Raw genomic sequence first — 20805 nt, 5'->3', positions numbered from 1 at the left:
ATAGGTACTCTAGATTCTATAAACTAATAAAATCCCTCTTCTACCTAGAGAGTATTAGGGTTATTAATAGCCTTAACGTTAATAGCCTTAGCGTTAATAGCCGGCTATAGGCGACTGCCCACTATGCCCTATTTTACGGACCCACGGTCTGCCTCTTACTATATGCTTACCCGCTATATACGCGATAATAAGCCTCTTAAGTTACGGTCTTTTAATACCTACTAGCGATAGGATCGAGACTGACTTAACGCGTAGGATCGCGATAACCTTAATAGGCTGGATCGCTATAAGGCTGGTACTATAGGCGAAGGTACTCCTCTTACCCCGTCTCCCTAGGTGCCCTTAGATCCTATGCTTATTCGTGGAAAAGGCCGCCCTAAAGGCGCCCTATAGATATTAAGTTCGAGTCACGCCAGGGGCTATAGGCGGAATAGTACACGGAGACTTCCTTCGGGCTTCGAGATTACCTAGAATAAAGAACGGAACGAGGTAATTACCGCTCCTTTATCTATAGTATCTCCCGCCCTGCCTACGGTGGATATATACGAGCCTAGAACCGCGGCTCCGCGTAGGAGTTATCGGGTTTACGAATATATTAAGGAATAAAAAGCAGAGGAGCCTATTAGGGCCCTACTAGAGTATCCAGATATAGCTATATCTGCCCGTTTTAAGGGTCCGATTAATAAGCGATTAAGGCGACTTAAGGTGGAGGCGAGGGAAGCTGCTTAAGATAATCGAGACCTGGATAAAATGGATACGCTGGCTATGTAACCTATCTACGAATACACTGGTAGTAATTAACTTGCTTAAGATAATGAATTAATACGATGTAACTGTATATACCTCGGCCCGCTAAGACCTCGCTTTATTATAGAAAAATAGGTCTTATATAAGTAAGAGAACATATAGAGTCATGACTCCACTTTTACGGGCTCGATATCAAAATGTACGGGCTCCGCAGTGTTTCCCTGGATAAATTGCCGACGCTCGCCTGCCTAGCAGAGATAAGATACGATAAGATAAGAACCTATCGGTGTGGGGTCCTCGGTGTTTGTCAGCGGCCAGTGGTTCATCTCCGCCAATTTTCATACTTATACGTCTTGGCAATATCAGACGTCGCTTCATTTTCAGCGGCAAAACAAAAGGAAAAATGACCAGCCTCAAACGCACATTTGGGGCAGACTCGTTCGCCTCGAACCTATCCAGCAAGGTTTACGTGCGGTCAACGAGAAGCGGAAAGGTGCAAAAAATCGTCCGCGAAGTCTACCTACGTCAAGACATCCCGTGCTCTTCCAAGCTATGCCGCCAGTGCTCTCAAAATGCTCCCCGGGATGCCGCCGGCCGTGGTCAGTCTCATGAGGAACTGCTCTTATTCTTCGTGTCTTTCTCGTATCACTGACCTGTTGCAGCGGTATCGTTCGTTCTCTCGGACAAGCCGGCGGGGACCAAGGCGTTCCCCGACGGACATTACATCCTGCCCGATACCAATGCGCTTCTGAATGCCATGGATCTCTTTGAGCAGACCTCGGCGTTTTACGACGTGATTATTCTTCAGACGGTCCTGGAAGAGCTCCGGAACCGTTCATTGCCGCTCTATAACCGGCTGATCAGTCTCACGAAAAGCGAGGAGAAGCGCTTCTACGTCTTCTTCAATGAGTTTCGCCTCGAAACTTATATTCATCGTGAGCCCAATGAGACCGTCAACGACCGTAACGACCGCGCCGTTCGAAGGGCCGTCAAGTGGTACGGTCAGCACCTGGCGCAGTCCACCAAGTCCAAGAACCTGCCGGTCGTCGTCATGCTCAGCGATGATCGCGACTGTATCGCCAAAGCCAAGGCTGATGGCCTTCATGCCATGACATTATACGACTATGTCGGAGGGCTGGAGGACTCTGAAAGGCTGCTCGACATGGTCCCCGAGTCCCGGGAAGGAGGGCAAGTAGACAAGCGCACCGGTGCCCTGTATCCGGAATACTACACCCTCTCCAGGATGATGACTGGTGTCAAGGCCGGCCTCCTGCACCAGGGCATCTTCAACGTCTCCCCTTACAACTACCTGGAAGGATCAATCAAGGTCCCCGCCTTCGCCAAGCCGCTCGTCATCTTGGGCCGAGAAAACATGAACCGCAGCATCAACGGTGATGTTGTTGTGGTGGAAGTTCTCCCGAAAGACCAGTGGAAGGAACCATCCACGAAAATCATCGAAGAGGAGGCCATCACGCAAAACGAGAACGCCGACAACGAGGAGGACTCGGGCCTCGTATCCGAGAGAGAGCGCAAGGCTCTGCAAGAGGAAGTCAAGAAGACCCATAGCAAGAGCACTGAGGGTCGGCCTCAGCCGACCGCCAAGGTCGTCGGCGTTATCAAGCGCAACTGGCGCCAGTACGTCGGTCACATTGATCCCTCCTCTACCAGCCAGAGTAATACCCAGGGCCGTCGCCTGGAGAACGTGTTCCTGATTCCCATGGACAAGTGTATCCCCAAGATCCGGATCCGGACGCGGCAGTCCGGAGAGCTCCTTGGCAAGCGCATCTTGGTCACCGTTGACGCTTGGGAGCGAGACTCCCGCTATCCTGTGGGTCATTTCGTGCGTTCTCTGGGCGAGCTCGAAACCAAGGCTGCCGAGACGGAAGCCCTACTTCTCGAATACGATGTGCAGTACCGCCCATTCCCCCGGACCGTTCTCGATTGTCTTCCCAAGGAAGGTCATAACTGGAAAGTTCCGGCCAGCATGGATGATCCCGGTTGGAAAGGCCGGGAGGATCTTCGCCATCTTCTCATCTGCAGCATAGACCCCGTTGGGTGTCAAGATATCGACGATGCTCTTCACGCCAAGCTTCTGCCGAATGGTAACTACGAAGCGGGCGTTCATATTGCCGATGTGTCCAACTTTGTCAAGCCCGCCACGGCCATGGACACGGAAGCGAGCACTCGGGCGACCACGGTCTACCTGGTTGACAAGCGGATTGACATGCTGCCGATGCTCCTGGGCACCGACCTATGTTCCCTGAAGCCCTACGTGGAACGGTACGCCTTCTCGGTCATTTGGGAGCTGACCCCGGAGGCCGACCTGGTGAACGTCCGCTTCACCAAATCGGTCATCAAGTCGAGAGAGGCATTCAGCTACGAACAAGCGCAGCTGCGGATCGACGACACTTCCCAACAGGACGAGCTAACCCAGGGCATGCGAATTCTTATGAAGCTGTCGAAGAAGTTGAAGCAAAAGCGCCTGGACGCCGGCGCCCTCAGTCTGTCGTCGCCCGAGGTCAGGGTGCAGATGGAGTCGGAGACATCAGATCCTATCGATGTGCAGACGAAACAGATGCTCGATACCAACTCGTTGGTCGAGGAGTTTATGCTCTTCGCCAACGTCAGCGTAGGCAAGAAGATCTACGAAGCCTTCCCGCAGACCGCCATTCTCCGCCGCCACGCCGCGCCACCCAAGACGAACTTTGACGAGCTCGCGAACCAGCTCAAGGTCAAGAAGGGCCTGGAGATCCACGTCGACTCGAACAAGGCCCTCGCCGATTCGCTCGACGCCTGCGTCGATCCTTCCGACAAGTTTTTCAACACCCTCGTCCGCATCATGGCCACGCGCTGCATGATGTCGGCCGAGTACTTCTGTTCCGGCACCCAGTCGTACCCCGAGTTCCGCCACTACGGCCTCGCCTCGGAGATTTACACGCATTTCACCTCCCCCATCCGCCGCTACGCCGACCTGCAGGCCCACCGGCAGCTGGCCGCCGCCATTGGGTACGAGCCCCTGCACCCGGCCGTCCGCAGCCGCGGCCGCCTCGAGGCCATTTGCAAGAACATCAACGTCCGGCACCGCAACGCCCAGCTGGCCGGCCGTGCCAGCATCGCCTACTACGTCGGGCAGGCGCTCAAGGGCAAGCAGGCCGAGGAGGAGGCGTTCGTCATGAAGGTCTTCAGCAACGGGTTCGTGGTGCTCGTCCCGAGGTTCGGCATCGAGGGGCTGATTCGTCTGCGCGATCTGGCTACCCCTGAGCCCGAGAGCACGTTCGACCCGGAGAACTATACCCTCACGACTACCGGGAGCCGGGCCGTGACAATAGATCTCTTCCAGAAGGTTCGGGTACGCATCCAGGATGACATGGATGAGAAGACGGGCAAGAGAGGTGTCAAGATGGAGTTGGTCAGTCCCTGATCGGGAGGCAGGATTCGGTTTGGGCTGTGGTTAGGAGGGTTCTCAGGGGGCGGGGATTACATGTCTGTGGCCATGATCACACATAACTTGGCGTCTGCGCTCATTCGACGAAGTAGAGCCACGAATCGATAGTTGGACCACAAAATGAACAAGTCAAGCTAAATGAACGAGGCAAACAAAGTCATAAAGGCTACAGCGACGAGTAGTCATGTAAACCAAGTCCCATTTTGGTCTGTATTGGCCCCTATTTTGTACCATGTAAAACGCCTGAACGCAGTCTGAGAGATCAAATAAGAAAGGTATCTATCAACCCGGAAAGTAAAGTTAAGAGTCCACAGTTTTCTTTTTCAGCCAAACCCTTCGTAGAATCATTGCTCCATGGCATCCGTCTCTGGCGCGTCACCGTCGTCTCCCCACAGGCCGTCAATCTTGAACTCCTTGGCCCATTCGCTGACAATGACTTTCTGGTCTGGCGCGGGCGCCCCATCTGCCGTTGGCGCCGTTGAGGAGACATTGTCGGTGGTGGCCAGGACCGGCGGCTCGGCCCAGCCCTGAATGCGGCCGTCGCGCCAATCGTTGATGACGGTCATGGCGGCGGAATGGAAGTTGGGAACGCCGCCGCGGCCGAGGCGCCCGCGCTTTCGGGCCACCTGGATGAGGAAGTCGGTGGTTACGTCTCTGCCTTCGGAGGACGACCCCGTGGGGACGAGGGGCGCGAGGTCGTAGACGTCGAAGAGCTTTTGCATGAGTTCGGGGGATGCGGAGAGACGCTTCAGCAGCAGGGTGACGGCCGGGATGGGGTCGTCGATCTGCTTGGGCGGGACGGCGTTGAGGAGGACGAGGTGGGCGCGGGCTTCGGCGGCGTTCTTGAGGGAGACGAGCCCCCCGCCAGTGGAGGAGGAGGAGGAGGTCGAGGACGAAGGGAAGACGATACCGGGGGAGTCGAGGAGAGTGAGCTTACTGTCGATCTTGACGGCGCGGATGCTGGTGGTCACGCCGGCCTCGGCGCCCGCGGGGCAGGCCTTGGACGGATTGCCTCCCCTGCCGCCGCTTAGCCTGCCCAATAGAGCATTGATGACGGACGACTTTCCGACGTTGGGGTAGCCGATGACGCCGACGGAGATGGCCCTCTTGAGCTGCTTGCTGGCGGCGTACGACTTGAGTGCGCGGAACAGGTCGCCCGAGGTCTTTTGCACTGTCAGGTCCCTGTGGTTGAAGGTCTGGGCGTTGGGCGCCGGGTTCGAGGCGCGGAGGGGGAGGGTGGGGAAATATCGGCGCAGGTGGGCGAGCCAGTCCTTTAGAGCCTTGGGGGGGATCAGGTCAATTTTGTTGAGGACGAGGATGAGCCTCTTGCCTCCGGAGGCGGCGGCCATGACGCTGCGCTCGACGTCCTGGGATCTTGTGCCTTCGGGGTCTCGGGCATCGAGCACGTAGATAATCACGTCGGCTTGTTCAACGACCTGTTTGAAGACCTTGTCGTACGCCTTGCGCGAAGTGGCATTCTTGAATGCCGGGTCGACCAGCGGCTGCTCGTCTTCACTGGAATCATCGTCGTCTTCATCCATGTCGCCGTCCTGGAGCTGCTGGTCGTACTTCTCGGCGGCGGCCCTCGCGCTTGCCAGGAGTGCCGCCATGGGATTCGATTCGTCGACCTCATCGTCGCCATCCTCGTCCACCATCATGTCCATATCCGCGCCGTCAAGCTCCGCATCGTCGTCCGCATCGTCCATCTTGTCGGCATCGTCCTCTTCCTCTTGCGTTGTGGCTCCCGTCTGTGCAGCTTTGAGCATCTCGCGACGCTTCTGCGCCTCCTCCTGTTTCCTGGCACGTTTCTCTTCAATCTCCTCCAGCATCTTCTGCTTGTAGGGGAAGAGGTTCGGGATACCGGGGTCTTTCTTCAGCTTGGAGCGCCATTCCGGGTTCTTCTTGGCCAACTTTCTTTGTTTCCTTTGCTTGGCCGCCGATGCCTTCTCGATCTTATGGCGCAAGCGGGAGGGCTGCCGCTTGGACTTGGGCCCTGGATGGAGAGGTTAAAGTCAGCGGGAGATCTCAATGGCTTACGACAGGTAGAACCGTCACAGTAGTGGTAGTGGCGATGTAAGGGATATACCGACTCTTTGGCTTGGTAATGGAGTTGGCCATGGTGAGAATGAGAAACCAGCGATTTTGTTTGGGGTGTCGTTGAGGTCGTGGTCACCGCTGGCTGCAAGAAAAAAAAAAGGCCTTATTAGTCTGGTGTGCAACCTGAATCTACAAAAATTCAGTGAGTGGTACGCTTCTGCCACATCTTACCGCCCTGGTTTCCCCCCACCTTCTTGCTCACCGCCCGCCACTACCGCAGTCGAATGACTAAGCAGAAGTATCTACGTAATCTGGACTCATATTTCCTCATTAGGAAACTCCGCGGCATCAAGACGAACAACCCCCATAGATCGTATCATGACGCTGCGTATTTCTTCCCTTTATTCAAGTTTGCGCCTCGAAATCCCCAGAAGAATCATTATAATCTAGGTCTCTCATTTTTCTGAATTTTGTATAAATACTGAACCCACTGCTCTCTGTGTCACGTCAGCAACCGAAAACTACTCGTCCTCCCTTATTCAAGCCCTCATCACGATCATATTAGACAACCAACCACAGACAACATGGGCTCTGTTGAACAAAACTCCAAGGGAGCCTTCAATGCGCCTCCTCAGCGCGTTGAATTCCATGGCTTCCTCTTCGATATGGATGGCACCATCATCGATTCGACGCCTGCCATTATCAAACACTGGACAAAGCAAGTATAAGCCTTTCACCTTTATATCTCCCCTTCCCATTACCTTGCTTGACTTCAGTCCCACGTGAACCTCTCATCCCTTGCATCTGCAGCTGTTCAGGCCAATAACTTCAACGTCTACCCAGCCCTCACCCTTTGCAAAGGGATCAGTGTATCTATCGGCATGGCTAACAAAGAACCTTCTCCCTTGACAGTATCGGCGAAGAAATCGGGGTATCTGGAGATGTCATTCTTAAGACCTCACATGGCCGCCGCAGCATCGACGTCTTGAAGATCCTGGCCCCAGAAAAAGCAAATTGGGATTGTAAGTTTCATGCCCGCAACATTGCCCCTCCTGCCTCGTTTCATCCCATCCCTCCGTCATCGTGAGGAGTTGGATGTTGCATGATGAGAGAGCAGCAAGTATCACTTTCCTCCCTCCACCCTTGCTTCCCCCTCCCCTCACATCTCTTTCACTTTTCCCCTCTCATCTCTCACAAGCCTGAGGAATCTTACTCCTATATCGTGCGGATGAGCGATCCGAGGAACGTGGGCAATCAAGTCCGAGACTATGGGTCAAAGGAAGCTGACAGGAACTCCCCCTGGTTAGACGTTCGCGGGATGGAAGCCCTCCTGCCGAAACTCTACGGAGACGATGCCGTGGAGATCCCTGGCGCCAGGTCCCTCCTCAAGTCCCTGATCAAGGAAAACGCTCCCTGGACCATCGTCACTTCAGGCACCGAGCCCCTTGTCGAGGGGTGGCTCGGCGTCCTCGGCCTTCCCCAGCCCAAACATCTCGTCACTGCCGAGTCGGTCATCAACGGCAAGCCGGATCCGGCGTGTTACGTGATGGGTCTGGAAAAGTTGGGTCTGCAGGACCTAGCCAAGGAGGTCCTCGTGCTGGAGGACAGCCCGGCAGGAATCAAGTCCGGAAAAGACGCTGGGTGCAAAGTCATTGGCGTGGTCACCAGCCACACCCTGGAGCAGGTCGCTGCCGCAGAGCCGGACTGGATTGTCAAGGATCTCAGCTCGGTCAAAGTGGTCGGATACGAGAACGGAGTAACGACATTAGAGATTTCAGATGCCTATGTTCCCGCCGCAAGTCGTACATAGAAAGATAGACTCGCATCCGCATTCGCCGATAGACTGCGAGACGTAATCTTAGATCGTGTAGCTGCTATGGCCACACTCAGTTTTGATGTCCACTTCCGAGCTTCGGGTGTGTTCGGTCTATTTGCTATGTTATCAAGAGGACCATCATTTATCGGAAGACGGACCAAGTCAGACAGCCGAGGCTGCACCGCCTGTAGTCAATGTGCAGTTTGGTCCGTCGGGGAACTTCAGGCGGTTGAAATAAAAGATAGTGTCACAGTCCGTGGAACATGCAGAGCTCGAGGCTCCCGCCGAAAGGAATACATACTGCCAAGAAAACGGCACCCTCGCACTGCACTGCGCGTCTTCTCTGGAGCAGTGCCACAAGAAAGTCCCTGCTGCCGGAGACGGGTGAGGCACAATTGAGTCAGGGTATGCTGTGCCTCAGACGAAGGGCAGAGTTCTCGAGATCATGGGGTTAGTACACTCATAGATCCCCGCTCATCTCTCGGGAGGATCACGAGATCAGCGGCTGCTCAATCTTATGTCCGCTGCCGTCGATCAGACGCAGAACCCCCCTGGCCCCTCGCTTAGGGAATTCGAAAATGGAGGGAAAGGGGAGGTTTTCATGACAATACAAGACCCGAAAGGGAGAGTTGAATGGAAGAGACGATACACAACCGTCCGGTGGTGCAACAACGGGGAACCTGGAGTGCTAGAATCAAGCAAACTGCGCAGGGAGCACCCCTGTCCTCACGAACGATACCACCACCAGTACGCGCCAGAACGACGCGAGTGAGCTGGGCTAGATGGACAGAAAACTTTTCAGGTGTGCTAGTTGCGCCATGCCATTGGGGGGACGCAAGGTCCCGCAGCCGTTTTGCTTCGTTTCTCAGCCCAACGCCTTACCACGGACAGGTGCAGGAAACATTCAAGCCAGGGGTAGTAATGGATGGGTGGGTGGCCAGCAAGAACTCTCAGTGATATGCCATCATTGTTCTCAGGTCGGCGATATGAGTAACGATGGGAGAGTCTTGTGCTACCCCAACTCTGGTCACCGAAGAACGGATGATTGGTCTGGGGAGGGATAGCCTCGTGATGGGAGCCGACGGGCATCGCATCGGTTGATCACTGCGCAAACTGCTTCACACCCTACATGAGGCGCGCAAGTCTGGTCCAGTGGTGGTCTGTCAACAGCAAGCGAGGGGGAATGCCTCGTCCCTGGCATCAGCATCGGGTTCGATTCATCTCTTCCTTCCCCTCTTTTGAGCAGGGCCACCTCGTAGGTCCATGTACCGGCGTGCCCAAGTCCTCGGATCGCGCCAAGAACGATTTGCGCCAGCGAAACGCCGGTGCCAGTCCCCCGGGCGACAAATGCGTCCCTCTTTTCGGATAATATCCATGAACAGGTCCAGCCAGCGCAGAGGCGGATATCATTCACCACCCCAACGTCGAGCGACAAATCAGATGGAAGTACGAATATCTTGGTGCTGGGTAGTAGATGTACGTTGTAGGTACCAGAGGCGGGGTGATCGCTCCCCCACTCCCGCCTAACAACCGATGCTTTTTTTGGTTCATTTCTTTTTCCTTTACTCTGAATCACCACTGGACCAAGAGCCCTGTGGTGTCGCATCGAGAAAGAAAAGAAAGAACCAGCTCACCTATTACGCTGCATGGGGAAATGAGTTTTCAATCAAACCCACGTCATTCATCCGTAGCCAGTGGATCTACCATTCGTACTTTGTACATTACGTTGTACGAGACCATGCCTCGCTCAGTCGAGCTTGGATGGCCCCGCGATAATCAGACGAAATTCATGCATACCAAGTTGAACCCCCATGGCCGGGGGGTCTATAAATGACTTGGCTGATCAAGAAGTGGGCCCCCGGAAAGAAAAAAACGTGTTGAAATGTCCAAGCGCTGTCTACTTCGTAGCTCCCTCGAAAGGTACCGCAAAGTTGTTGTGTACCACATTGCGCTGACCGCCGCCCCGCCTGTCCGTGCACGACATGGGTACGTATTTGTTCTCCGCAGCCCCCTGTCCGGTCCCCCGTATCTGTTTGCCTTGATTAGGATATTGCAGGTCGGATCATCGCTTAGGAAATTACAACGTACGTTGTACGTTGTACACTAGAAGCCCGAAACCCTAGGTCTCGAGACTCCTACATCGCAAATCAGAATTCGCATTACAACGTACTTCGTATTTACGTTGTACCAGACTCGGCTATGCTAGAACCTACGCCTGTGCATTCGCTACTGTTTTAATCATACTTACGTTGTATATTAATCCCAGGGCTACGAAAACACACGGCATTCTCCCTTGTACAGTGACGAGACAAAACTGTCGAGCCGGTGTCCTTACAACACCACGCTATAGGTGTGCGTAGTTAGGTACATCGGCTCGACACTTATGTCGAGTTACTGTACGAAGCCGCAGGAGCTACGGGCTTTCATCGCTGATGATCGGGCCAGGGCAGGAATTCCTTGTAATAGGTACAATGTACATTGTATGTTGCACAACGTGTCGAGACTTGGAGTCTCGGGCTTTATCTTTTCCCGCGACAATTCCGTATCGGTGGTCGAGGTTACGTTTACGTTGTACAACGTACATACATTGTACCCTACAACCCCTGTTTTATTGTGTTAAAGGTACTTTCGCGGTTTACCCTTTTAGGAAATTCAAAAAGGTTCAAGAAACGTACCTTTACTAACAGCACCTACAATACCAATATACAACGTATTCGTATATTATTCCTGGATCCGATTCTAATCCCTAGTTAATATCAGGTTCAAATAGCAAAAATACCAGCTAAAATAACTGTCCCGGTCCCCGAGCAGTCCCAAAAAGAGAATAAGGACGAGGGCGAGGACGATATCAGTTACGTCAATACCGCGTTAAGGAGCTACAAGTTGGACTGATATGGTACTTAGTCCCCCTTGTTCGGTACATCTAAAACCCTGTATTTCATATAGAAATTGCCTTCTTTTTATGTACCTTATTATACTCTATCCTCTTATTATCGCGATACTATTGGTGTATTTGGATCCGCAAGTACACCACACACAATTAAACAGGGGTTAGAGGGTAGTTAGCCAGGTGACTCTAAAAAGACCCGAGATGAGACGAAAGACGAGAAAAGTGGGGCGTAGTGGGATGTTTTGCAATCTCCTATCCAACTGGCTCACCGACTAGGCTGAGGCTCGACTAGGTTGGCTGGGTTCCTGAACCAGCTCAAGCTAAAGTCCGCTCGCACGTGGCAGCCCAGTCCACATTCCTGATCGCTGCCGAACCTGATCGGGTCAATGTTAACAAGGTCGGTTAACGCTAATGAATCCTCCCGCCCTCGCTCCCTCCCAGCAACGCGGTCCAACTACAACGTACAACGTAAACATCATCTCACGCGGAGCCGAGTCGACCTTGCACTGGCGGAAAGTCATCACCACTATCATCTTCGTCGTCGTCGTCAGGGAACCGCTCCGGAACGGGAACACCTATTTGTGCCTAAGCTTTTCCGTATAACCCTTTGGAACATCTTTAAACATGAAATAATACCGAATATAGAGTACCAAATAGAAACAAGCGATTTTTTCTGGGCCCTAGGAAGTTCCCGCACCGAATCGCTTTGACGGTGACCGGGAATTGCTCCGTCTTTGATGTACCATGTACCGACACGCCAGGAATGATACACCTCCTCGATGGCATAGTACGACCCAATGGGCTGGCCCCAGGATCCGACTTCGGCCTCAAGCGTCTCGCCGAGCCAAGGTGGGGGGAGGGGGAGTTAAGCTCGAGTATTAGCTGCGTCCCAAACTAAGCCAAAGCCATTATCGTCTTAGAATCTGGAAAGACTTCTGTTGTCTGGTCAATTACTGGTAACCCTATGGTCCACGGCTTGGAAATACGTGTACTATACGCAATACGGCACAATCACTATTGAAGTGGCACTTGAAAGAGTTTCTAAAGTCGTGAGTCCAAGGTATATCGGAGCGCAAACCTGGGTCGACTGGGAGTCACGGACTGGCATATTGAGGCTGAGATGCGGGACGATTATAGGGTTCCACAACGGTTTATTTTAAACTCTGCGTTGTTTTATTCATTTCGCACCTCACCCCGTCGTGCTATGTACATACAACGTACATCACATATCCCTCAAGATACGAGAATGCTCATCTTTTTATTTTTATATTTGGCTTTACGTTGTACGTGCAGTGAGTGGGGTTGAAAAGGCGAAATGAGGGCCCACTAACCCAATTTTTCTGTGTTCCTGTTGTATGTATTCTCCTATTCTCCCTCTTTGAAAGTACATACAACTACAACGATATACATAGTGCGGAGTATTGAGCATGTACGTTGTACAATGTATGTACAAATACGCCGGAAGAATGGACCAATGGTGTACAGATAGTAGATACCCACTCATGCCCTCGAATCGAGCTGGATGCGCCTCGTCGAATCATGGTCTCTTTTCTCTCTTCCTTCTTAATATGGCATTGGAGGCCCTCGGTTCGAAGTTTTGGACGACCTACGGACAGGAAGGGAAGCCTAGGAAGGGAAACCCCTAATCAACCCCTTTCTTGGTTATCATAATCTAAGCTTATTCCAAGAGCGGTACTTCCATGTACAGTAACTCGACATAATTGTCGAGCCGATGTACCTACTTACGCACACCTATAACGTGGTGTGGTAAGTACATCAGCTCGACAGTTTTGTCTCGTCACTGTACCTAACGCACGGGGTATCCACTGGCAACGTGGTGCGGCCCCCTACCGAGGTACGGATGTTGTCGAGTGAAGCCAGGGCGAAGCCAAGATGAGCCCGAGCCCCTTCAACTACCGACATTGCAAACGAAAGAGGGACATTGTCTTATTTTTAGTTAGGTATGCTCTACATTGTAACTCCGCGGCCGCAATTGTGACTGCGGGACAGAATGAGCCTGCATCTGGAGCTGCACACGTACCAGCACCGCAGTCACCGCCCAACTCCACAAGGTCAAGGCTATGGCTCGGCCTTATCTGGACGACATTCCACCGCATGGGTGATCAAGGAGTACCACTATTTGCAGCCGCCCTGTCTGGTATTTACAGCCCTCTCTATCCTATTTCGGAAGGTTACACGAGCCCGCGCAGTAGTCTGTATACGCCACTATCTTGGCTGTATATGTCGTGTACCGGTATGTACCTGTATCGCGATAAAATTTTTATAGTGTTAAGTTTTAAATAAGTCTGAGTAAGACTCGGTATTCTTAAAATTAGTTAAATTAGCTAATAAAATAATATATTTCTGAATCGACTATCTTATTTAAAACTACTCTAAACTTAATCGCTATCTACTATAAAATAGCTATTTAACTAAGGCCACTAATCGCGCTATATTACTTATCGCTATGGCTATAGCGTAACCTAAAACTTACTCCTGGCCGCCTATTAATTCGAAGGCGGTATATTTATATATGCTTAGAATACCTGCTATTAAGTAGACTAATATACCTACTAAGACTCTGGCCACTATATTTAGCTAGGCGGCTACCCTTACGGTATATAGCGATACCTATTAATAAGTGCTCAAACCATCTTAGCCCTAAGCTTAGTAAATAACGCGCGGGTAGTCTCTATAGTAGCTACTATAGCTGCTTATACCGGATTAATCCTCCTACGCCACGGCCTTAGTTAATCCCTTTTATGCTATGATAGTAAGCGGCTACTTTAAGCCCTAGGGCCTTAAGTCCTAGGCGGCGCTTAACTCCCTTAAGTGCCGGCAGCGCGCAATCGCTACGGCTATCGCGGCTCGCTAGGAGTGTTAGGCAGCTCCCTTAATTAATTCCGAGTCGATCGGACAGGAAGAGGATTAAGGATTCGGGTCCTTTTACGTATCTATCGTATTTCAGGCTAAAATAGGTAGTAAACGGTTAGAAATAAGATAATATAAAAGGAGCGGGTAAATATACCAGGCTCTAATTAACCTACTAGTACGGATTAACTTAAGCATATTCTAGTACGCCTACTGCCTTTAGGCAGCGTAATATCGTATAGCGGTATAGTAATCCGTACTACGCCTAAAAGGTCCCTATATAGTCAGGAAAAGACTAATAAGTCCTAAAGGCTTCCTTTATAATCAGATACTATTACCAGATAAGCTCTAGCGCCTTAAATATAACCTCGAAGATAAGGCTAAAGATAACGGGTCGATTTATATATATTAGTGTATACTTTATACCCGCCTCTGCCAGGCTAATCCTTAGTCGCTTACTCTTTTTAGTTACTATCTATTAGACTTACGAAAAGAGCTTATCGAGGTTAATTAGACGATTTCGAAGATACGTCTTAAGCTCTGCGTGGGCGGACTCTATACGGCTTATTACTTTAATACCGTAGTTACGAAAATGCTTTACTACGTAGTTATAAAACTAATCGCGATACGGGAGGTAGGTCTATTTAAGATAATCTATAAGAGCTATAGTAAGGTTAGTAATAATAGTGGTAGTAGAGGGTAATAGTAATATACTAAACTATTTATAGCTAAACTACCGCTTTAACGAGCCCTAGTGCTTATTAAATAATTCCTCTATTAGCGTATAAACACAGGACCTCTATAAAGCGAGGAACCCGTTAACTATTAGCTAATTAGACGGCGCCGATATAGAAACACGCGAATCTCGTAATACCCTAGTATAATTACTATCTCTAATTTCGCTAGTAATTAAGGCGGCGATTTCCGGATTACCGGCGAGTTATAAGGCGACGATATTATTACTCTTATCCTCTTCGCGAGTACTAGTATTATATTTATTATTAAAAGAATTATATATAGCTATTATTCGGTTAGTAAAATTTTTTTATATACTAAACCCGATTAGGTAGGATAGGCGATAAGATAGCTAATATTATTATAAGAAAATTTTTTAAGGACCTATTACCCTACCCTATATATATATATATATATATATATATATATAATTAATCTATTTATATATAATAATCCAAAACACTAAAAAAGAGATCGTGGACTTGACTTACTAGGCGGGAAAAGGCTGCTTCCCTTAAAAGGGCCGTCCTATTTCTTTTTAGTATAAAGATTAACGTTCTTTATAATATACTATATACAGATCTGCTAGTTAATAGCAGGGAAAATAATGCTTCACGTATTTTTAAGAGCTTTATCGAAATTAGTGATAATAGAACTTAGAAACTGGATAGCCTTAATTATAAAGATCGCCTTTATCCTTTTATAGACTTATCTAAAAGCCTTTTAATTTTCCCTGGATACTAGGGCAAAGCAGTAGTTATAAGAGCTATAGTCTACGGCTACGCTTATAACCTTAAAAAAAGGTATATTAAAACGATTTACCTAAATAAAGGTTAGTTAATCGTAAATAATCCTAGAGTTTATAGCCGGTATTTACTAATAGAATAGGTATAATCTATAAGTAATAACTCCGGATTCTTTTTCCACTACTCGATATAGTCTTAATAGGTCTAAAAGATTATATCGATACGATTCGTATCGCGGTTAAAGTGCTAATAAACGTGGTATTCGCCTAACGCCCCTATCTATAGTTTCTTAAGGAAATACTGCGTTAATAATAAAGGTCCGTACTTCTCCCGCCGTAGCTACCCTTAATAGTTACGGATATCCTATACGTTAATTAAAAGGCCGTAAGGGAGATCCTCCCTAAATTTTTACTATATTTACCTAGTAATTTACGGGGCAAAGAGCTTACCTATACCCGATAGTTACTCGATTATTATCTTAACCCGGGCTGCTTTAGTAGCCCGTTACGAATCTAGCCTCGCTATTACCGATATAGCTATTATATCCGACGCGAGGGGAGGGTGGTTATAGAAATCCTTATCCGCGATAACGAATTCCCACGCCTCCCTAATCAGTATTATAGTGGTAGCCTAAGGGTATCCGATTTTAGTTATTTTAGTAGCTCTTTTAGTGGCTTTAGATGGCCTCTATGCGCCGCCGTGGTTATAGACGAGTCGGATACAGAAGAGCTTACCGGTGGCACGCTTCCTGTTACCCGACTTTATAACACTAAAGCCGTGCTAATAATAATACGCCTTTACGGCTATAAGGAGCTTATCGTGGGTGGTAGTAGCCGGGATAATAGGCCTAGGGCAGGAAAAGGATATCGTGTATTCCGAGATACTTAAAGATAGATAAAAATAATCGAAGAATAGCAGTGATTTTATAGTATAGAGTATTCGAGATAAGTTATAGTGAACAGCGGTAGTCTTAACACCATAAAAATTTTGTCGCGATATAGGTACGTACCGGTACGCGATATATGTAGCTAAGATGGTGGCGTATACAGACTACTGCGCGGGCTCGCGTAACCTTCCGAAATAGGATAGAGAGGGCTGCAAATACCAGACAGGGCGGCTGTAAATAGTGGTACTTGTGATCAAGAGCGGCTGATGGGCGGACTTGGGAAAGAAAAATCCCCCAATATGCACAGGTCGTTACACAGTCGTCAAGATATACAACGTACATATAGATATACATATCTGGAGCGTCGGGTATCAAAGTCCGATGCTTGTCTACACCGACATGATGCCGGCCAAGTTGCGCCCTAGAACATCTAGACCAAGCCAGTGGCTTCTTAGATGGCAGTCACCTACGAAGTAACATGTTCGGCTTGAGGAACAAACCGTCGCCTTTGCTTCTCTGCTTTGGAGGACTGTAGTCTGGTAAAGCGGGCGGGAAACCATGCGGATGATGCGGCAGTCTTGCGAAGTAAGTTTCCCAATCCCCGGAGAGGGCTCGCCCAGTCAACGCTTGAGCGGAATTGAAGTTTTCTTCGACTTTGGCGGTCAACTCTCGCTGCCAGCGCAAAGAGGGGAAAGATACATACATATGTATGTACGTTGTATGTACATGTTGTACGAATACAATTGGAGCGGACGCACGGTGTTGTGGGTTCGGGTTGCCAATGCCCGATGGCTGTAGCGACAGGGATTTGGTCGCCGTTCATTTCATCACCCTGCCGGGACCCGCTAAATATGGACGCTTTGGGAAAGCCTTCAATGTGGAACGCCGCTGAGTAATATGTGCGTTGTACACCCCCCTACGAATACGCTTTTTCACCCCAGCAGCGTTTTTTTGTTTCTCCTTGGAGGGCTTTCTTTTGCTTTCCCCCTGCAACAAACAACGAATCGCGTTATCGCGTTCGAGGCGATGTCAAATCTTTTGTGCCGGGACCAATTTCAATGACTTGCATGCGTACCCTCGAGTCCTTTGTATCCGTCCCGGCGTGGACAATGTCACCACGCGGGTTGCGATGTTTGTCGACCTCGGGTTCGCGGCCGACGGGAGGTCCACTCTAGACCTGGCGCGTGCCCTACAGCTTACAACGTACGGTACGATCCTGGACGAGTCCATGGGTTTCCAGGCGTTCACTACCCGAGACATGAACGGATGGCGTGTGGTGTTTGCATTCGGAGGCTGCGCTTTGAGAATCTGTCCGGTGGGCGGATGATGAATGGCACGCAAAGCGAGGATGGTAAACGTGGATTATAGTTCGCGCAGTGGAATGCGGCAATTATGATGCATACGAAGAATGAGTGTGTTTGACCGATAATCCGGAGTCGGGGCCGATCAATTCGTCCCGAGTCTACAACGTGTGTGCGCTCTGAAAAGAATAAGTGATTGACTACCACGGAGCATTACCGAAGACTCGGAGAATGCGGAAGTACGTACCTAGGCCGGGACAGTGGACAATGGTGGTGCCTTCTCACCGGTATGCATCTGTGGCTTGTTTCTTCTCTCTGCACACTCTTTCAAGCCGTGCACCCCGTACGTCCATCCCGGGTTCGGCCGGGGCGCATCATCGGCCTTGCCGCCCGGAGCTGTTTAATCTGTTCTTGGATTGCTCTAGATTTTGATGAAGAGATGACGATATCTGTGTGTCATAGGTTGGATGGATTCACCCTGCATACTAAGTACGTGATAGGATGTCCCTTTCGGAGGGGCGGCGAGTGAGTTGTGATTTACCGCCAGAGGCGTCACAATATCACTTTTTTTCTTTTCTCTCTCCTTTCTGATCGTGGTTTCTAGGAAAAGAACCATTTTCAGCTTATAGTCTGAGTCGAGCCATCACATCTATGTACATACTATACTCCCTTTTAGACTCTCACCATCTTCCCACTCATCCCACCTCCCTCCTCCCTCTTCAGCGGATCCAATCCAAGACCTGTCCCTCGGTATCAGGCAAGCCCGATCTCAGCCCTGCTCATCTACGGCCCACGCTTGTTCACGTCAGGTGCCCAATTGTACCTGGAGATTCGCCATTGTGCGTGACGAAATGAAATAAGCAAGGGATGAAGACTTCTTCTCCATGACCTGAGATTAGCGCGGTGCATCGCGATATGCTCCCTCCCACTCGCACTCGGCCTCGACGGGATCGGGAGAGGTTGCAGTAATACCCATCTTACAATATCTCTCTTGCATTTCTCCCATCCGTCTCCTTTCACTCCCTCTTTTGTACATATCTACCGGACTCCATGTCGGATCCGATCGATCCCTTGCTTTACTTTTGGTTCTCCTTTCCTCCTCCACACCATCCTCTTCACTCAACACAGTGGATCCGTCCAGGTCCCCGGCGTGTGCAACCGCCAAGCCTTATGGACTCGGGGCCTGGAGCGTGCGGCGCCAGAGCAGCGCCATGATGTACATGCGGGCTGGGGCCGGGGGACCAGGGGGGCCACTTTTAGATGTATATTGTAGGTATCTAGGTACAACATGTGTACTTTGTACAACGCAAGGTACTTAGGTAAGGTACCTTACAGTGACGAGCAGCAGGACTGACCTGAATGGACCCCTGTCGAACTGGGCCTGGCTTGCAGTCAAGGGGTTTTTTGTCCAGCAGACCCTCCTTTTACACCCTTAAAAAACTGTCCGAGCTTCCCTTGCGACCCCGGAGCGCTCGCTCCCCCACTTTTCCGAGTACAACACAACGTGTGTTCCTGAGCGGCACCTCCCTTCCCTTCCCTTCCCTTGATTGCGACTGGCCTTTGTCAACGATGTATCTTCCCAAACAACCCAAGGTTTGGTCGCTTCAGGTACACTTTTGCCATTTATGAAGTACATTGTATGAAGTACATGGCTTCGTCTACTTGCACGGTGACCGGTATCACACAAAGAAAAGAAGAAAAAAAAAAGCTCCGAAGGGAAAGTCAAAAGGGCAACAGTAATCGCCATCATGTCCACATCCAACCCTATTACAACGTACCCACCACACCCCCCCTATTTATCCTCTCCCCTATCCACGCCTCCCCGCCCTGGCGGGGCCCCTGACCCGTTGCCGCCACAAAACCCAAGACCACCCCTAGGGGTAGCTTTGGACCCATGTTCCCTCGCGACAGGAGCGCCCAGTGATACATACTCGTACATCTTCCCTCGAGCCCTTCTACTGAGCAGCTTCGTCTCTCACTTCCTCTCACTTCTTTTCCTCCCTTCCTCAGACCTACGCAATCCAGGACACAGGACTTCCTATCTCGCTCAACCGACATCTTCCACTCAACGAAACTAGCCTCGCTCAATTCGTTTCCACTACTCTTCTCTTAGGCTACTCTCTTAAGTGGACGGACAACCCGCCCTGCATCTTTCGAGTGCATATTTTCTTCCGGCCACTGCGTCCAGATTACCGTATTCCACGGCTCTAAGCTACCGTTTACCTCCATCTACGTCTCGATTACAGATTTTTACCAAAAAGAAAAAAAGAAAAAAAAAGGAAAAGAAGGACAGTTCTTCGCTCCGCCGCGCCTTTCGAGCTTGGCCGGCTCTTTGCAGGGGGCAATGGGGAGCCGCCAGAATGGAATGGACGGTCAGGTTCCGGGGCCCGATTTCGACGAGATGCAACACGCAACATACATGGAGCTTTTTCACAATCAGGCCTTGCATAGTAACTACGTCCATTACAACTATGGCGGATATCGGCCCAACCACGCCACAGCATACCATCCCAACGCCCACGTGTGGTCGCCCCAAGGTACCTTGATACATCATGACCATGGTGCGAGGACTACCGAGTCCAAGCCAAGACTGGCCAAGGAGGAGGTGGAAAAGCTCGAGAATGAGTTTCAGAGAAACGCCAAACCGACCAGCATCGTGAAGAGACAGTTGGCAGTGGAGATGCGAGTCGAGACTGCGCGAATCAACGTATGTGGAAACCTCCGCCCCTTCCCCCTGCGTTTTTCCACTCGACCTGTCGACCTGTCGACTGACCACGACTCACAGAACTGGTTCCAGAACAGGAGAGCCAAGGCCAAACAGGAGCAACGTATAAAGGCAAACAAGGAGAGGCGGAAATCCGAGGCTGCGTCGGACAAGTCGAGCGACGGCGCGGTCAAGGAATACTATCCAGACGGTAACCACCACGACGACTTGCGCCCTTCTGCCGCCCCATTCCCGCCGCCGAACGCCACGAACTCTCCGGCGGCAAACAATCCGGAGTCGCCCCGCAGGGCGGCGAGGAAGGGTAAGCAGCGCCGCCGGAACGCCACGAACTCTCCGGCGGACAGTCCGGAGTCGCCCAACAGGGCGGCGAGGAAGGATAAGCAGCGCCGCCGGAACTCCGGAACATGGTTCGAGTCGGACGCCTTGGAGGCCGCTATCCCCCAGCTTCGGGATTATTATTCAGCCGAGCACCTATCCTACACGCCCGACTCCTCTAGCGACTTTTCTGCCGGGGCCTCGTCAGACTTTGAGCAGCAGTACAGCCACGGGACTAATGGGATTTTCCTACCAGACTCATTCCCCTCGGTCGCCGCGGGGAGTCCGTCG

At 50.8% G+C, this 20805-nt stretch overlaps 4 protein-coding genes across 4 annotated transcripts; 3 read left to right on the top strand and 1 right to left on the bottom strand.

The window, feature by feature from the left end:
* Positions 1-944: 944 nt before the first annotated feature.
* Positions 945-4450, top strand: ACRALDRAFT_2019911 (uncharacterized protein; the record flags this gene model as incomplete). Its single annotated transcript, XM_071019995.1, has 6 exons — positions 945-960; positions 1059-1343; positions 1410-4152; positions 4180-4280; positions 4322-4348; positions 4389-4450. The coding sequence occupies 6 exons, from the start codon at positions 945-947 to the stop codon at positions 4448-4450; spliced, it is 3234 nt and encodes a 1077-aa protein (XP_070875229.1).
* An 86-nt stretch (positions 4451-4536) lies between these two features.
* ACRALDRAFT_2042392 (uncharacterized protein) lies at positions 4537-6310 on the bottom strand (the record flags this gene model as incomplete). The annotated part of the gene is made up of 2 exons (XM_071021241.1): positions 4537-6185; positions 6283-6310. The coding sequence occupies 2 exons, from the start codon at positions 6308-6310 to the stop codon at positions 4537-4539; spliced, it is 1677 nt and encodes a 558-aa protein (XP_070875228.1).
* A 331-nt stretch (positions 6311-6641) lies between these two features.
* Positions 6642-8422, top strand: ACRALDRAFT_1063791 (uncharacterized protein). Its single transcript, XM_071016858.1, has 3 exons — positions 6642-6947; positions 7142-7251; positions 7537-8422. Exons 1-3 carry the CDS (start codon positions 6814-6816, stop codon positions 8037-8039), a joined length of 747 nt encoding a protein of 248 aa, XP_070875227.1. The 5' UTR covers positions 6642-6813; the 3' UTR covers positions 8040-8422.
* Positions 8423-11136: 2714 nt separating this feature from the next.
* Positions 11137-20308, top strand: ACRALDRAFT_210610 (uncharacterized protein; the record flags this gene model as incomplete). Its single annotated transcript, XM_071023285.1, has 35 exons — positions 11137-11157; positions 11212-11227; positions 11262-11332; positions 11377-11516; positions 11620-11784; positions 11867-11957; positions 11990-12131; positions 12233-12346; positions 12425-12529; positions 12644-12669; positions 12716-12790; positions 12817-12879; positions 12946-13088; positions 16432-16491; positions 16551-16616; positions 16648-16674; positions 16709-16758; positions 16806-16880; positions 16923-16932; positions 16972-17050; positions 17141-17415; positions 17466-17530; positions 17587-17642; positions 17686-17927; positions 18022-18067; positions 18151-18313; positions 18374-18743; positions 18823-18873; positions 18992-19036; positions 19068-19150; positions 19212-19320; positions 19353-19394; positions 19425-19565; positions 19602-20237; positions 20272-20308. The coding sequence occupies 35 exons, from the start codon at positions 11137-11139 to the stop codon at positions 20306-20308; spliced, it is 3900 nt and encodes a 1299-aa protein (XP_070875226.1).
* Positions 20309-20805: the final 497 nt, after the last annotated feature.

Source organism: Sodiomyces alcalophilus, assembly GCF_042370955.1.
Source record: "Sodiomyces alcalophilus JCM 7366 unplaced genomic scaffold ACRALscaffold_4, whole genome shotgun sequence".
Lineage (NCBI taxonomy): Eukaryota > Fungi > Ascomycota > Sordariomycetes > Glomerellales > Plectosphaerellaceae > Sodiomyces > Sodiomyces alcalophilus.
This window is presented reverse-complemented; position numbering and strand designations above follow the sequence as displayed.

What these genes read in the sequence shown, in the direction of transcription:
- ACRALDRAFT_1063791 (XM_071016858.1), top strand. Translation starts at nt 6,814, where the DNA reads ATGGGCTCTGTTGAACAAAACTCCAAGGGAGCCTTCAATGCGCCTCCT. An exon ending in ATTATCAAACACTGGACAAA is followed by an intron (nt 6,948 to 7,141) that starts GCAAGTATAAGC and finishes CTCCCTTGACAG; the next exon opens with TATCGGCGAAGAAATCGGGG. An exon ending in AGAAAAAGCAAATTGGGATT is followed by an intron (nt 7,252 to 7,536) that starts GTAAGTTTCATG and finishes CCCCCTGGTTAG; the next exon opens with ACGTTCGCGGGATGGAAGCC.